Source organism: Rhinolophus hipposideros (assembly GCF_964194185.1).
Source record: "Rhinolophus hipposideros genome assembly, chromosome: 23".
NCBI classification, from domain to species: domain Eukaryota; kingdom Metazoa; phylum Chordata; class Mammalia; order Chiroptera; family Rhinolophidae; genus Rhinolophus; species Rhinolophus hipposideros.
In genome coordinates, this window is record NC_138069.1 from 37,330,736 (window position 1) to 37,348,709 (window position 17,974).

At 46.3% G+C, this 17,974-nt stretch overlaps 1 protein-coding gene across 1 annotated transcript in view; it reads left to right on the forward strand.

Moving 5' to 3' along the window:
- Positions 1-755: 755 nt before the first annotated feature.
- DOCK2 (dedicator of cytokinesis 2) overlaps positions 756-17,974 on the forward strand; it is a 368,348-nt gene continuing 351,129 nt past the window's right edge. The window contains exon 1 of the mRNA XM_081036150.1: positions 756-854. Within this exon, the coding sequence (XP_080892276.1) occupies positions 812-854 (43 nt within the window). The 5' untranslated portion in view covers positions 756-811. The remainder of the gene's footprint in view (positions 855-17,974) is intronic.

The following is a 17,974-nucleotide window of genomic DNA, read 5'->3' on the forward strand; positions in this document are numbered from 1 at the left end:
AGACATTTTTGTTTCTTGATAGACTCTGTTCCCAGGGTATGAAAGGCACTTGTTAAAGAACTGTCTCATTAGCCTGACTCTAGGACTCTTTCCCTGGTGTCACTGTTGCTGGCTGTTAGAGCTCCCTGGACCTCCTGGCTTTGTTGGCAAATCCCATGCTTGTGTGTTTTTAAAGACCTTTTTGAGCTTTCATCAGATTTTTAAGTGGGTCGGTGCCACCAAAAGGATAAAAACCACAAAGAACCTCCCCTCCAGGGGATATTTAGCTCTATGTGTCACCTACTGCATGCATTGTCTTCTCTAATCTTCACAATAATCTCATGAAGTAGGTAATAATATTCCATTTTACAGAGGAGAACACTGAATCTTAGAAAAATGAAATCATTTGTCCTAATTGCACAGCTGATAAACAACAGGGTCTGGATTTGAATCCACATCTAACACCAAAGCTTGTGCGGTAGGGTGGGAAGCAGGTCTGTTCAATCACTAAGCCCAGTTAACTTCTTGCCCTTGTGGGAGTGGCCTGGTGGTCCCAGGTACCTGTTCGACCTCTGCCCACTCTCCTGGAAAGGAGACAAATTGGGGGTGGCCCCAAGCTTTTCAGGAGACCTTCTGGCCTAGCCACTAGCCTTCGAACGTGTCCCTGCTCATCAGGAGGGAGGAGGAAGAGCAGGGTGCCCCGAGGAGGGGAGGCGGGCCCTGAGAGGGAGTTTGAAAAGAGGAAGGAAGTGGGCCCCGGCAAAGCCTAGCCACCCCCTGACTGTTTCCCCGCAGGAGGACGTGAAGAGCCCGAGGGCCCCGCAGCCCAGCCATGGCTCCCTGGCGCAAAACTGACACGGAGCGGCATGGTGTGGGTAAGTGCTGGATGGGGTACCGCAGCAGGGAGGGGGGGAGGTGGCCAGAGTTCTGTGCAGGAAGATGCTGCTGGAGGCAGCAGCGCGGGCTGCGGACGGGCACACTGACTCAAGGTCCCAGGGCGCAGTGGCCTCCTCAGCCTGTGCTGGGCTGGCTGGGCGGGGAGAAGAGGCAGGGGCAGAGGAAGGAAGGTGGGCACCCCCCAGCAGGCTGCATGAACCCAGCCCACACCCTCTCCCTGCACCACAGGCTGACCTCTCTGCCTAAGGCGTATGCATTTCCCAGGTGGTGTCCAGCCCACTACTTGACAACTCAGCTCCCTGTGCCAGGCTCAGAATTCCAAGGAGTGGACTCTATTGCCCTGTTTGGAGACTTGGCCGTATAGAGAAGAGGGAGCACTGCTTTCTTTCCTGGCCCATTCTTGCCTGGCCCAGCATGCTTCCCTCTACCTCTGTCCAAAGTCTCCACCCATCTGCTGCTTCCCCTGCCTGTTCCTCCTGGGTCAGGTGACCTCTGATTTAGTGCAGTGTTGGTCCAGAGTGCTGTGCAGGCTTGAGGGGTGGGGCTGGAGGACAGGGACCCTCCAGTCCACTCTGGAGAGCCTGGGGGAGAAGGACTCCCCAGGTTATCTGGGGACATCCAAGAAGCCAGCCTCATCAGTTTCAGCCATCTAATCTCCCAGAGGCCTCTGCCTGGAGCTCAGGGCGGAAGTGGTGGCTGGGGGAAGGGAGGCTTCAGGTACTGAGACTCTTTCTGCTAAGTGGCATCGGTGGTGGTGCAATCCCCATAGACTCACTGTGGTTTTCAAACTTAAGTGTGAATTTTTAAATTGCTCTATGGCTTGCTACACAGGCAGATACCAGACACCACCCACAGAGATAAGCAGGTCAGATGGAGAACCCAAGTGCCAAGAGTGATTAGAGGCAGGGGTTTCCAAGGCCACTGTTGGAGAAGCACTGCCCTGGGGAGCTCAACATTTATCCATTCACTTGGTGGACTCTAGGCACTGTTTTAAGATAAATGGTCTCCATCCAGAGAACAAATAATAATCTAAACCCTCAAGGGGGCTCAATTTTTCCATCTATAAAATGGGAAGTTTGAACTAGATGCAATAAGGACCATTTTTAACTTCAAGTCTCCTCTAATTCTGGCCCTTCCAGCTGGGGGTATCAGGCTGGGACTCTTCTCAGGGGAAGATGGGGACTGTTGGATGGAGCAGGTCATTGTAGGTGGAGGGACCAATGTGCTGTAGGACGTGAAAGCGGGACACACACGGCAGATCCAGGAAAGAAGAGCCGTTGCTCCTCAGCCTCGAGGGGAAGATGCATTGAAGGGAATGACTGTGCTCAAAGTAATGTGGAGGCATATTTTGGAAGTCTGAATGCCAGGCTAAAATGTGGAGACCCTTTCCGTCTATGGTGGGGAGCCATAAAGGGCTTCTGAGCAGGGGAGGGGCATGGACAGATTTGTGCTAAAGCCAGTGTGGAGAGAGGCTGGTAGACAGAAGAGCAAAGGTACCTGGATGGCAGACAAGGGGCAGTATCTGTGGTCTGGGACACTAGGGGTGATCTCTGGGGGAGACTGAGCGTGCTGGAACAATGCCAGCCTCCATCCAGGGCTGCAGTGCATTCCTGCTGTGTATTCTTGCATGTGTGTTCCATGCAGTGTGTTCCTGCATGGGTGTTGGTGCCAGTTCTTGGGTTCTGGCCTTCAACACCCCCCAGCCCTATGACCTAGACAAGTTACTTCCTCTCTCTAGGCCTCAGTTTCCTTTTCTGTATAATGGGGATAATGACCTGCTTCCCAGGGTTGTGGGAGGACTAAATTAGTTAATCCACATAAAGTGCCAAGAATGACAATTGCACAAAGTAATCCTCAGTAAATGTTAATAATTATTATTTTTAGACTTTGTCCTCTGCATGGGGGCCCAGTTGAGGACACGCCGTCATAGGATGGGATGGGGCTGCAGGGTGGAGTAGGGTTCTCAACCTCCCTAACAGAGGAAGTCCCACCTCTGTGCTCAGAGTATGGGAACTCTGTTGGGCCTCAGACCTGAAGGTTTCTCGATCTGACGGTATAGACATTTTTCATGCCTACTTACGAAAATTCTGTTTTATGGGGGATCAGAAGGTCTATGATTCTATGGGGAGCCAGAGAGTACTTGGTAGGTGACTGCTCATCAAAGGGATCTCTTTTCTCCTCAGATGGATGTCATAACTAAGGTAACCTCCAACCCTCATCTATAGACTCCGGGTAGATGGAAGGAAAAGGCAAGGCTTAGTAATGAGACGGGGGACTGGAGTCATCCAGCAGAAAGAACAGTGGCCTGAGAGGAAGGAGTCCAGGTTCGAGCTCTGATGCCATCCCTGTTTGCAGACAGAGCCGCACTCTGATTTTCTCATTATAAGTCTAGGTGTTAATACTTTTCTATTTCAACATGTTCTTTTATGAAGAGCACTTGAGATAATGAGTATGGGGGCCTGGAGGAAGACAAAGAGCTAGAGCCATGGAAAGGCGCAGGGGGTTCTTGGACTACAGCTCCAGCAAAACTGGAGCTTTGCTTTCCCACTTGGTTTCCCGTTCAGCACGGGTGGCATCGAGCCATCCTTCCTCTGGCCTAATTGATGAGAGCTGCTGGTGTCTGTCTGTCTGGGAGGCTGGCTTTCTAGGAGGCCACTTCCTTATTAGAACCACTTGGCTTCTTGCTCACCTTGCTGTCTGGTGGGCAGCCAGAGTGACCCTCAGGTAGATTCCTGGCCAGTTACTTTTTCCTTTCTTGATGGAGCTTCACACGTGATCCATTTGAGTTCCAGAAAGGACCCTCGGGTAGAAGTGGGATAGGCGTTTCCACAGACAAGACAGTATGGCCATGAGTAAGAAAAAGGCACAGCCTCTGCTGTTGGAGAGATTTATGTAAGATTAGAAGCTTGGGCTTTGAAGTCAGAACTGAGTGCAAATCTGGGCCTGTTCCCTTATCTATGAATTGAAGATAGTAACGAACATATAGGTCTCGTAAGATGGTTATGAAGATTGAATGCATGAAAAGCACTTAGTAATTTGGCCGTCTCAATGAAAGTTAGTGACTGAAGTCAAGGAGGTTCCCAAATAGTTGTGGAACCAAGTGAGACATAGGGTAACGAACCCTAATGCCAGGTTCAGGACAGCCGTGCCTCACAAGAGAGCAATATTTTATGTTTTACAGGCTTTGCAAATGTAGATAAGGGGTCTTTTCCACATCTTGATTGGGGAATAGGGATGAATCTGAGACCACCCTGTGGTCCAGGAATGCTGCTGCATCCCAGGACCCTGGACAGAGCTAGTCCACACCGAGATGGACAGATGTGAATGGGCAATGGGTGCCTGAGTTCCTTGCAGCACAGGCTCTTATTACAAGAAACAAAATCCACTCAAATGAGTTCAATAAAAAGGTATATGGTACGTATGTGTATGGAAAGCCCTGAACTGAGGTTGTCCTGGAAACCTCTGCCTCTCTTTCCATGCCTTCCCAACTTCTCTAAATACGCCAGCTCCCTTCTCCTTTCTCTCCTTGCCAACTCCTTCTAATTCCATCGCTCCTTCCTAGCTTTGATATTCTGACAACACTGTAACAGTGTGGCCCCAGCATGCCACCTGCTCCAACTTTGCATGACTTTGCAGTTAAAGCATTCACTCAATCTTCTCTCTGTTGTCATTTGTCAAAGTCCTCAGATGGAGGACTTTGCCAGCCTATGAATCGGCACCACCCTATTCGTAGGGGTCAGGGTGCTGCCCCACCTGGTCCGATTCCTTGTGGTTATGGGATGGGAATATGAGGGTTACCACTCATTTAGCATGAGCTATGGGTGGGGACAGATTCTTTGACAAGGAGGCCTGAGTAGAATGTGCATCCCAAATATACCAGAGCAGAACTCCACTACAGAGGGACCAGTGTCTACTGCTCCTGTTGCAAAGGCAGCATTTAAGGGGGAGGGACAGAGAGCATCATTCCCTCACTGAGTGGTTCACTGGTTCACTCATTCCTCATGCATTTCTTAGACATGTGCTGGCTGTTTCTCATGGGCTAGGAAGTACACTAGACACTGAGAGTCTCATAATTAGACCAATATGGTCCCTACCCTTTTGGAGCTTATGGTCTAGAGGGGAAGACAAAAAAGAATTTCATGGACAATTCAGTAAGCATATTGTGACATGTTATTGTTATAAAAGAGCGTTGTTCTAGGAATGAGACTATCAGAGGGAAGATCTTACATTGGATGGTCTGAGAGGCCCCCTGAAGAGCAAGGAGGAAAGCGTTCCAAAGGAGAGGCTGCGAGGGATCTCAGTACATGTGTCTTTGTGTGGAGGCCAACTGCATGTTTGAGCCGATCCCCAGAAGTCAGTACGGTGCAACAAAAACACGTGGATCGGAAATCAAATTCGTCCTCCCACCAGTTATAGGTGCCTGGGCCTCCTGCTCTCCAGTGCTTCCACAACTCGTTTGGGAGTGCCTGTGGGGCTGGCTGTCGGAGTTCACAGACAGACATTGTCGGAATCCCTCGGCTCACGGAGCCTCCTTAGTCGGTGGGCATCTTGTCCCCACCAGAGTGCTGGTGTTCGAATGGCCTGTGACAGACTGTGTTTGCTAAACTGATTCCTCCTGAGATCAGCATGCTTATGTTGCTACTGTATTTTGAGACAGGCAATTAACCGCCATAATATTCTGCTAATTTCTGGACCTTTGGACTTTCTGGGTTTTTGTTGTTTGAAAAAGCTTACCGACCTTTAATTTCATAGTTAATTACACATGGGTGCCACCGTCTGCATGCTCTGCAGGTGGCGAATGGTGCTTATCACCATCCGACTACACAGGGATCTGGGTAGACGCTACAAATGTTCCTTTTAATAGACGCTTTCTCCTTTCTTCCCCATTCCTTTAATTGATGTGAGTCGAAAAGCAGTCAGGCTGAGTTGGAGAGCTTCTTAAGTCTTATTCCGTTTTCAGTTCTCCTTGGAGAACGTCATCCTTTGTCCCCCTGACCCCACTGGGACACTCGCAGCTTTTGCAGCTTTGGGAGTCAGCTGCGTGCAGATTCCAGCACTCAGTCACGGAAGCTGGTGCTGGAGGACGGTATGACTGACAGCGTGGGCACTTCTCCAGATGCCTCTCCAGACTCTGCTCTGCAGCGCTGAGAATTCCCCTGACCTGATCCCTTGGGTCAAAGCCTAACTAGGATGGTGGAAGGAGACCTAGGTAGAAATTGTAACCTGCATCGATGCCCCAGGATCCGACACAGGGTCTGAACAGAGAGGATGCAGAACAGACATCCATTGGGCTGGAGTGAGTGGTGGCAATGCCAGGTCTGAGACACCATGATGGGCGCGCTGGGCTGTGGCAGAGGCGCATACCTGGTGTTTACCCGGGAAGTGGGAGTTTGCCGCTTGCCTCACTGGTGGTGGCAGTAAGGGAGTTGTCTCAGGAAAGAGTGTTCCAAGAAGAATAAAACGCCAATGCAAAGTCCTAAAGAGGACGCCTCTCTGACGGGCGGGAGCCGTTGTGGCTGGAGGAGAGTCAGCAAGGGGCAGAATAGTAGGAAGTGAACTCTCCGAGGGAAGGTTGTACTGAGTAGTCCTGGCACATGTAACAGCTTGGGCTTTGACTCTGAAGGGAAGGGGTGAGGCATGCTAGGGTTTTGAGCAGAATTGTAGAACATTCTGTCTTGTTTTAAAAGGATTATTCTAGTAGTTTTATGGGGAATGGACAGAGGGGAATTAAATGTGGAAGCAAAGGGGCAGGTAAGGCAGCTACAACCCAGGCAAGAGATACGGTTGCCCACACCAGGGAGCAGCAGTGGAGGAGGTGAGATGTGCTTAGATTCTGCATGTGTGTGTTGTAGGTGGAGCAGCTGGGATTGTCCTCGTGGAGTGGATGTGTGTGTGGGAGAAAGAAAGGAGTCTGGGGTGACGCCATGGTTTTGGTCTTAGCAGCTCGAAGAGTGGAATAGCATACAGAATTTTCTTCGTTACACCTTTGATCTAACTTGTCGTCCACATTGTTGTAAATAAAGTAGCCTCCCCTTTTCTCAGCGCTGTGGTATCATGTTCAACCCACACAACCACTCTGAGAGATGGGTACTTTTATCTTCACGTCACACGTGACAAAACTAAGGAACAGAGACCTTGGAGGTGTCACTGAAATACAACCTCTGCCAGGCAGGTTTTGCCTACCTCATCCCTGGAAGAAACCTCTCCAGTTTTATTGAAATCTTCCTTTTTCACCTTGTCTTTTAGTTATATAATCACATGTCATCTCTCCCACTGGTTGGCATATCGTCTGAGGGCAGAGCTCTGTCGGGGGTCAACTTAGAGTTTATCCAGCTCTCAGGCACTACCAGAAACGAGGTAGGCTAGAAAGACTAGCCATTACTGTAACAGGGGAGCCCTTGGGAACCCATGGAAGCTGTGACCCCTCGTCCTATAAAAATGTGCACATGTGCAGTTTTACATCACAGTTTCATCAAGGCTCATGCAAGGAAGCCAGATAAGGACTCAGATAAAAGGTGCTCAGTGACTATTTAGTAAACCTATGCAATAGACACCAACAAGGCATTCTGCCCAAGGTGTGACTTCTTGGAGCTGGGAGCTGCCAAGAATAAGGAAACGATTTTTATAGTCTGAATAGATCCATCAAGTTCAATAAGTGCTAAGTGATGGTCCTGAACTGGGTATTGGGGCCCAGAGCTGAACGAAGCACAGTCTGCCCTCAGGACGCTTCCAACCCAGTGGTACTTGCTCTTCTCTTTGTTTGAAGCAGCAAAGAACACCACCGTTGTTCGTGCTAATGTCCCCATTTCACAGGTTGAGAGTGGCTGTGCCTCTTGCTTCGTGTGACTATGGCTCCTGCCATCACCCCCATTCTCTTTTATTGTTGGCTTGTGTAGAATTATCTGGCTCCTCCATAGAATGTAAACTCCACGGCAGCAATGCTGTGTTTCTTGCTCTTCTCCAGCGCAGAGTACCTGGCACAGAGCAGGTTCTCAGTGAGTAGTTTTTCATTGGATGATGGATCGTTGGCTGGATGGACGAGTGAGTAGATAGATAAGTGGGTAGATGGATGAGGGAGCAGGGGGTGGGGGACAGAGTGGGAACCGGGCTTGGAGGTTTTTCACTTTCTGGTTCCTTATAAGGTTCAGAGGGATGGAGTTGCCCCATCTTGCCTTCAGCTCCTTACCCCTCCTTCACTGTCAGGAGGCTAGGTCCCATGAGAGCAGCAGAGCAGTGAATGTGGTGCTCTTGAACTCTTCTCCAAACACTTGGACCCCTACGTCAAGGCCACAGTTCTCACCCTGGGCCTCCATTCACATGTCCCCGCTGTCCCTCACGGACTTTGCACACATCAAGCTAATTTTCCCTCCTCCTCCTCCTCCCAGCCCTTCCTGCCTCCCCTCCCTGCCCATCACCTCAGGGACTCTCACTCCAGTTCTTCTGCTTGCCCTCCCTTGGCCCCTCCCTCTCTCTCCAGTCTCACTTCCTTCATGAGGCCTCTCTTCATCTCTTTCCTCTGTGAACCCACAGCTGCTGTGGCCCACAGCTTAACCCTTTATTTTTAAGACAGCTTCTTGTTTCTTGTGTGTTTATTTTGACGCTTCAACTAGATTTCATAAAAGCTCCATGAGAGCAGGAGCCATCCCTCGTCACCCTACTTTTCTAACTCTGCAGGATCCAGCCAGATCCTCCCTGCACTGAAGGTTGGGGGTTGAGAAACCAGCCCTTGATTTCATCATAAAGCCTCTCTTCCAGCTCTAGTGTGTGAGTGTGTAAATGCAGGAGAGTGGAGTATGTGCCTGTGTGTGTGTGCAGGCGTGCGTGCACATGTGCCTGTAAGAGTATGGAAAGGAGATAGTGAATCCCAACATGACGTTTTAGAGCAGCACTTATCAACCTGAATACTTTCGATTTTGGGGGTCAGGTAATTCTGTTATGGGGCCGTCCTGTGCCATGCGGGATGTTTAGCAGCATTCCTGACCTCGGCCAACTGGATGCTAGGAGCGCCTCCTCTCCTCTATCCCCCAGGTTGTGACAACCAAAATGCCTCTAGACATTGACAGATGTTCCTTTAGGGACAAAATTGTCCCCAGTTGAGAATCACTGTTTTAGAGAACTCATGGGAATCCCAACTTTTCTCTGGTTGGCAGGGAATGTCACTTGGGCCCACTAAAAACTGAGCACAGTGGATCCAGTAGAGTTCCTGAAGCAGCTGGCAGAGAGCAGGCCCTAAATACATACCCGTCAGTGAGAGGCCGAAGGGTAGAGTGGCTGAGTGTGTGCTCTGGGGCTAGCGTGCCTGGGGTGAAATCCTGGCCCGGACGCTTCCTAACCGTGTCACCCTGGGCTACTCACTCGATCTTACATTACCTCACTTTCCTCATCTGTGAAATAGAGATGATAACAGTTGTACTCCTCACAAGAATTATGGCGAGGATTAAGTAGGCGACCGTGGGTACAACCCTTGGAATAGTGTCTGGTTCACAGAAAGTGCTCAGTAGAGGCGGTAATTCCTCTGTCCTGTCTGGAGTGGTGGAGGAACGCCACCTCCTCCTTGGTTTCCTCCGGCTGTGATTTCCCTGCCTCATTCACTGCTGACTTGCACCTCATTTGAGCTCCGGCCTGGCTGCCGGAAGCTTCTGCTGGGTCACTGCATTTGTCCTCCCTGGTGCAATGCCAGGTATTGCCTTGGAGCTGAGGCTGTCAACACCTTGCCTAGGAGCTTCAGGCAGACTGCTTGTGCATTTCAGTGAGTGTGTTTCACGCAAATCCAAAGTGGACCTGCTGGCCAGTTCTGTATCCCCTTGGAGCGGAGACCCTCACAAAGCCCAGCTCAGGCAATTACGTTCTTTTCCTTCATTATTGCATTGTTCCCCTTACATGGCTACTCGTCCAAACTCTATTAACACTTGGTGTTCGCTGAAGCTTTTGTTTTCAAATATGTAGCAAATGGCTGGGCCCCAGATGAGGTACGAATCCATCCTGGAGGGTCACAGGGCACTTGACAGCTGCAATCACAATTGGCAGCCAAGCTGGCTCAGCATCTCTTGAAGTAAACTCAAGAAATGCAAGAAAGAGCTTACCCAGAAAAAGGAACATACCTGACCTTCATGTTCAGATCCCTTCAGTTCAACAAGTATTCATTAAAGCTCAGTAAATATTGATTGAGCTTCTACTGTGGCCCAGGTGCTGCTCTCAGCTCTGGGAATTCAGTGGTCCACAAGGCAGACTTAGTGTCCACCCTCACTGAGACTGGAGAAGACGAGAAATGAACAAGTCCAGTCCATCCTATCTATCTATCTATCTATCTATCTATCTATCTATCTATCTATCTATCTATCTATCTAATCCATCCATCCATCCATCCATCCATCCATCCATCCATCCATCACACACATGCGCGCACACACGAAACTATGACGTCAGCAACGGGCTGGTCTGGGAAGCAAGGACTTTGGACCAATGTGGGTTTGAATCCACTTTCTACCACTTAATCTCTCTTTGATTTTGTCATATGTTGCATGGATGGTGATACTTTGGAGGGTTACTGTGAAGAGTAAATGAGTTGATACAAGTAAAATGCTAATAATTTTGTCTGTCTTATCTATCACTGTAACTCCAGCAACCACAATAGTACCTAGCACACAGTAGGTGCTCAAATGACTATCTGTTGAAAAATATGTGCTTGGTACCGAGTAGGTGCTCACTGAATTTGTTCACCATTTTGGGGGGAAGCAGTGTATGCAATGGTTAGAATCCAGACTTCTGCATCATTCTGTCTGTCTATCTATCTGGTGGGTAAGTTGTTTACATTCCCTGTGCCTCAGTTTCCTCATCTATAAATCCAAGAGAAACATTGTACTTACCTCCTAACATTGCACAAAGCACAGAGCCCACACCCTCGTTGTTTCTCTGAGCTGTGTGATGTAACAGTAGTGTTTACTTTTTTCTTATTTATCTCAGTTTGGGCTTCTGATGAGCAGAATACTTGAGTACGTTAAGTAGAATTGCTGGCTCATCAGTAGATTCAATTTCCAGGGTTGTTGGAAAGTCCCACCTGTCTCAAAGTAGCTGCTCCCACTGGCTTGCCAACCCGGGATTTCCAACATGAGTGTCCTATTGGGTTCGATGGCCCCAGATGGCCCTTTTATCCTTGGCTGTAATTGTTTTGGTCTGGATGGGCTTGTCAGTAACCGGCTACTGCCTTGGTTCCTGAGTGTAGTATTTTGATTCAGAGAGAGGTCAAATCCTCCATGAGGAAGTGTCAGTATTCTCCAGGGCATGGAGACCTCACATAAAAAGGGAAGCTGGGATGGGTGTCTGTGAGAATCCTTCCGCCACTTGTCTGTCTCCCGTGGGCGGGCATGGTTGGGGCAGGGGCCCGTTATGATTTCAGCAGTTTCTACTTATTTTCTGTCCTACACGTGCCTCATGGTTTTCTGCCCTCGCTCAGTGAGGAAACCTCCCTCACTAGAAGTTGAGAGTGGTCAGGCCTGCAGGGAACAGGCAAGAAGATGACCTGTTCTTACACTGGTCAGAGACAACGCAAGTGAGGATCCTAGATAAGCAATCAGCAAAGGGTGGCATTCTGGTTCAAAGTTTCCTGTTAGTCATTTAGAAAACTGAACAGAATTGGGTATTGGTATGCAAAGCCACTTCCTTTGTCAGTAATGTCTATTTTTCCCCAAATGGAGCCTTGAGAACAGAGCCTTCGATGCAAGCAGAAATACACTTGTAAATTAAACTACAACGTCCATTATGTTTAGTTTCATAAGATGTGCGTCCTCGGAATGAATACAGACATTCATGTTGAATACCAAGTTTCAAGACATCTTCTTAAGCTGATTGATTGGAACCTTCTCAACTAACAGAGCTGGGCACAGTGTGAGGAAGAGATTCCTTAGGAAAGCCTGGGAGGAGACGGAACAAAACAGTCTTGCCCCCCCATCCACATGTGGGATGGACAGCCCCAATTTGCTAGCGCTTCAGAGGCAAACATATTGTGGATGGTTTGCTTCTGCAGGAAACCTCAGTTGCCTCTGCGGCCGTGCCCAGCTCTGTGGCATGCACGTCCTCAGCCCTCAGCCAGACTTCTGGGGCTAAAGGGAGCAGGGAGTGGAGAGTCTGCAGAGTTTGGGGAACCAGCAACCTACAGGTGTCCAATCACAGCAGCCTGTGTGGGGACAGGCCAAGTGGGACAGAATGAAGACTCAGGCCATGCTTATGCAGGAGAAGAGACTTCTGGGTCCCCTGGGGGCCTTGCCAAGGTTCTCTTTTGGATCAAGGATTAATTCTATTCGGTGGTGACACACAGTGCCATTGGTTGTGAACTACAGGGAAGCAGAATTAGAGGTGACAAAAGAAGAGCTCTGAAAAAAGCTATGAATGGACTGCTTTAGGACGTCTTATAATGCCAATAAAGAGAAAAGTGACTACCTTTTATTGAGTACTTACTATGGCCAGACACAGAGTCAGGCCCTTTCTGTGTGTTAATAACAGCTGAGTTTCCTAGGAACCCTGTAAGGTAGGGACCATCATTTCCTTCATTCTACAGTTAGGGAAACTGAGGCTTGGGGAGAAGTTGCTGCTCAAGCAGGTTGCCACTGGCCCCCACAATGCCTTTGTGTGTGTTAGGAAAAGACAGCCGTCTCCTGTTGGACAAAGAACCTTGGAGGGCACAGGCCTTGGCCAGGAAATCATCAATTGGGTGCCAGCCTCCATTGCTCTCTTGGCTGGGTGGCCTTGTGCAGGACAAAGCCTGAGCAATCCAGCTGTGGCCCTGGGCATGAGGCCAGAGCTGGTAAATAGCATAATTAGGTTCAAGAGCCACATCTGTCTCACTCCAGAAACACTGGCTCTTAACTCTCAAGCTTTATTGTCTCTCAGGATTGAGACTTTCCATCCCATAAGGCTAGTTGGTTCCTTGGTGAAAGGGCTGATTTATATAGTTCTTTGCACTAAATAGCCTGCAAATTTCCTCTTTTTCCCTCAGAGAATACAGCTCAGAGAATCTTGCAAGACTGAAGAATGAATGTAGGGTCTAGTAAGTGCCTGCACACCTGTCATCCAGGCGCTGTGTTGGTGGGGGGGCAGGTGCGGAGAATGTACAAGGCACAGGGCTGGATCTGAGTCCTGGCTCTGTGATTTACCACCAAGCGGGTGGTCGTGGTGGTGCAGGTCTTAGGTAAGCCACTCAAACCCTCGGCCCTTGTGTTTCCTCATCTGTAGGACGAGGCTAGTGCCTTCCTCATGCAGTCGTTGTGATGACAGGAAAAGGCAACTGAGAATATGCTTCCCTGCGGCACCGTGAAGCAGCGTTGCAAATGTCTCTAGTCTATGTTTGAGGAGGGTTCTGAACTCATTTCTTCTCTAAGACCTCTTCACTAATGTGATCAGTGCTTTCGCTGAATCGATAAGGTTTGGTAGGTTGTGTTTTCATTTTCATTTGTCTCAAAAAAATGTTTTAATTTCCCTTGGGAGTTTTTATTTGGCCCACTGGCTGTTGTTTAAATTTCCAAATATTTGTGTATCTTCCAGTTTTTTTTTCCTGTTACTAATTTCTAGCTTCATTCCTTTGAGGTCGGAAAATATGCTTTGTTTGACTTCTTTTTTTTTTTTTTTTTTTTTACTTTCTTAAGACTTGTTCTGTGGCCTCACACATGGTCTATTAGGAAGAATGTTCCATGTATGCTTGAGAAGAAAGTGTATTGCTGTTGTAAGACGGAGTGTTTTGTATACGTCTGTTAGGTCTGATTACTTGTAGTATTGATAAAGTCCTTTATTTCCTTATTGATAGTATGCCTAGTTGTTGTATCCATTATTGGTAGAGGAGTATTGATTTCTTCAATTCTTATTGTGGAATGGTCTGTTTCTCCTTTTAATTGTATCAGTTTTGCTTCATATATTTTAGTGTTCTGTTTTAGATACATGTATGTTTATAATTTCTATATTTTCTTGCTGTATTGGCTCTTTTACCAATATATAATATAATATCCTTCTTATAATATATAATGCAAACATATAATGTCTGATAGCAATTTTTGACTTAAAGTCTATTTTGTCTAATATTAGTACACCCACCACAGCTCTTTTTTTCATTACTATGTGTGTGGAACTTTTTTTTTTTTTCACTCTTTCACTTTGAACCTATTTTTGTCTTTGGATATAAAGTGAATCTCTTGTACATGACATATAGTTAGTTTATGGTGTTTGTTTTTTTTAATTCTTTCTGTCATTCTCTGACTTTTGACAGGAGAGTTTAATCCACTTACATTTAAAGTAAATACTAGTAAGGAAGAACTTCCTTCTTTCATGTTGCTATTTGATTTCTATGTACCTTACATATTTTGTTTGTTTGTTTCTCAATTGTTTGTTGCTCTTCTTTTCAGTTTAACTGATTTTTTTTGTTTGTTTGTTTACTGTTTTGAATCCCCTTTCATTTACTTTTCTCTGTATTTTTTAGTTAACTTTTTAGTGGTTAACCTGGGACTTACAATTAACATCTTACATTTGTAACAATATATAATTTGAGTTAATACCAACTTATCTTCAATAGTATACAAAATCTCTGCTTCTATGCAAACTTATTTCTCCCCCTCTGTGTTGTTATTATCACACATTACATCTTTATACATTGTGTGCTCATTATCATAGATTTATAATTAATGTTTTATGCATTTGTTTTCCCAATTGTGTGTTAGTGATGGACTCCCTGTTTCTATTTCTTAATTTCTTTTTCATTTTTGAAGGATAATTTTGTGAGATACAGAATTCTTGATCAACATTATTTTTTTTCCTCCTAGCATTTAAAATATATTATCCCACTGCCTTCTAGCCTCTATGGTTTCTGAAGAGAAATAGTTTGTTAATTTTATTGAGGATTCTTTGTACATGATGAGTTGTTTCTCTCTTGCTGTTTTTAAGACTATCTTTGTCTTTGTTTTTAACAATTTATTATTTCTCACTGTGGATCTCTTTGAGTTTAACCCACTTGGATTTCAGTGAGTTTCTTGGTGTGTGTAGATTCATGTCTTCCTTCAAATGGGAGTTTCTAGCCATTAGTTCTTCAAATATTCTTCTGACCCTTTTATATCTTTCTCCTGTCATTATAAAACTCCCATTATGTTCCCATTGGTATTCTTGATAGTGTCCCACAAGTCACTTAGGCTCTGTTAATTTTTCTTTATTCTGTTTTCCTTCTGCGCCTCAGTCTGGCTAATCTCAACTGATCTATTTTCAAGGTCATTGATTCTTTCTGCTGCCTGCTCATATTTGCTATTGAACCTCTCTAATGAACTTTCCACATTTGTTACTGCACTTTTTGGCTCCAAAATTTCTATTTGATTCCTTTTTTATAATTCCTATCTCTTTAATGATATATGCTATTGTCTAAGGCACTATTCTGGTTTCCTTTAGTTAGTTTGTTTGTTTGTTTTCAGAAGTGGACTTTATTGCTGAGGCTGATGAGAGAAATCTGAGGGTGATGAGCATAGAGATCACTGTCTCGACTGTGAGGAGAAGGAGTAGCTGAGAGGGATCCTTCTGGCTGGCTCAGGCTTTCATTCTAGTTGGATGGTAGTAGCATCTCCCCAGAGGGAAATGCTTGGTTTCCTTAAGTTCTTTGTCCATAATTTCCTTTAGCTATTTGAATGTTTTTAAGACAATTGATTTAAAATCTTTGTCTTGTAATTCTAATGTCTATCCTTCTTCGGGAATAGTTTCTTTTATTTTTATTTTTTCCTGTGAATGGGCCATACTTCTTTCTTTCTTTACATGCCTCATAATTTGTGTTGAAAACTGGGTACATTGAATAATATAATGTGCCAACTCGGACTCAGATTCTCCCCTCTTTCCAGGGCTTGTTGTCACTGCTTGATATAAGTTATAGAAGTTTATTTCATGACTTTTCTAAGGTACTTTTGTGAAGACTGTATTATTTATTGCATGTGATCACTAAAGTCTCTAAATGCTTGGAGTTGAAAGGAAAAAAAATCTCATCGTAGCAGCTGGACTCTATGCATGTGTGTTGGGGCATGCCTTCATGCCTTAGCCTGTGTTTCCTGCCTCCACGGAACTTGAAGGTCAACCAGAGCTTAGAGCTTAGAGCTTTCTTGCATCCTTTCTCATCATGTATCCAGCTCTGTGCGTGGCCTTCTACGTCCTCTGGTGTATGTGGGTATTCATCAGAGCTCTTCTCCAAAGCATTTCACTCCTAAATCTTTCCTCCCAGGCTTATTGGTGGGATTACTATTTGCCCCAACTTATATTCTTTGTCCCATGTGAAATGTTTTTGACCAACGCCCTTTGTATAGCTGCTTTCCTACCCCAAGAAAGCCCAAAGTCAGGGAAATAAAGGCAAGCTCAATGCTTAGTCCTTCAGGGAACCCATGGCCAGGTCCAGACAGACAGCTATAGTATCTTGGGACAAGGTCCGCAGTGCTTCCCTTGGCCCCAGGAACCCACACCAGGGATGTGGGATACCATCTTCCAGACTGCCACTGCTATGGGGAGTAGAGGATGGACAAAGATAAGTTAAAATACCACAAAACTTTACCAGGTTTCAGTTGTCTTTTTCCTGATTAAGCATTTCCTTGCTCACTGTCAATTTTTGCCCATTTTTCCAGAATTCTGATGAAATTGATTCTGATAGTTTCTGCCAGATTTTTCACTGGAGGGACAGTCACTTGGACTTCCCCACTTCCCCATTTTTTGCTGCTGTCATGCTAAGCAGTAGTTTTTGAATGCGTTTTGTTTTGTTGACAGATGAGGAAACTGAGGGCCAAAGGCAGAGGGAAAGAACTGATCAGTGGAGCACTACCAGCAGCACTCAGGTTTCCTCTCATTTAGTTCAGTCTGCCTTCTGCCCTGTTTCACATGGTTCAGCAGAAGTGAGTCTGTCCTCGGTTTGGAGACCACTGGGATTAGAAAGACAAAGCGATAGCTTCCTATTGGGCCTCCCTCTATCCACTCTCCACACAACAGCCAGAGCGGGAGTCAACATAATGGGGTTCTGTCACTTCCCTGCCGAACACTCTTCAGCCTCCCATTCCCTGGTGTATGTCTAAACAAAAGGTGGTCTGCCCTATGGGTATACAATGCAATGTTAGTCAGCCACGAAAAGGAACGAAATATCGACAATTGCTACCACATGGATGGATCTTGAAACTATTGTGCTAAGTGAAAGAAGCGAGTCACAAAAGACCACATATTCTAGATTCTATTTATATGAAAGGTCCAGCATAGGTAAATCATAGAGACAAAAAGTACATTAGTAGATACTTGGTGCTGGCGGGGGGGGGGCACTTTTTCATGGTGATGGTTGCATAACTCCGTGAATAAATAATAAAATTATATACTTTGTATGAGCAAATCATATCTCCAGAAAGCTATTACCAACTAAACAAATAAAATCTTTCCAGGTACCCATTCTCTTGGAATAAAGCCCAAACTGTCGTGAATCCCTGCACGACCTGGTCCCTGCCTCTCCAGCCTCATCTTATGTAACTGCCCCCTTACTGGACTCTATCCACAGCAATTTCCTGTGTGCTATCTGAGTACACCAAGTATCTTCCTTCCTCAGGACCTGTGCACATGATGTCCCCTCTTCCTGAAATGTCTTTCCCTTTATTGTCCCCATAGGTGACTTATGCAAATCTTCCATATGTCAGATCCGGGGGGCCTTTCCTAATTACCCCAATGAAAGTCCATGCCCCCCGTTATTCTCTACCAGTCTCTATTTGTTTTCCTCCATGCCATGTACCATATTGTGTAACCTTATATTCATCTGTGTGTTCACCAAAAGAGCATGTACCTGGCACACCGTGATCATTTACTGAATATCTGCTGCATAAGTGAATGATGACAACCTTGTAGGATCATACTGCCCATCCTCCTGGGGGACTTTCCTTAAATCAAGCCACACACATTGTATCTTCTTCTGTTCTTGAAGGCATCCCAAGACGCCAAAATGGTGGTTCCCTTTTAACCTTCGGAAAACAGACTGCCTCCCTAATGTAGGTTAACAGTGTGGCCTGGCCATCACTTAGTGAGTGACGCTGAGCAGTGCCTGAGAACTATAATGGTATGACGTGATTGCATG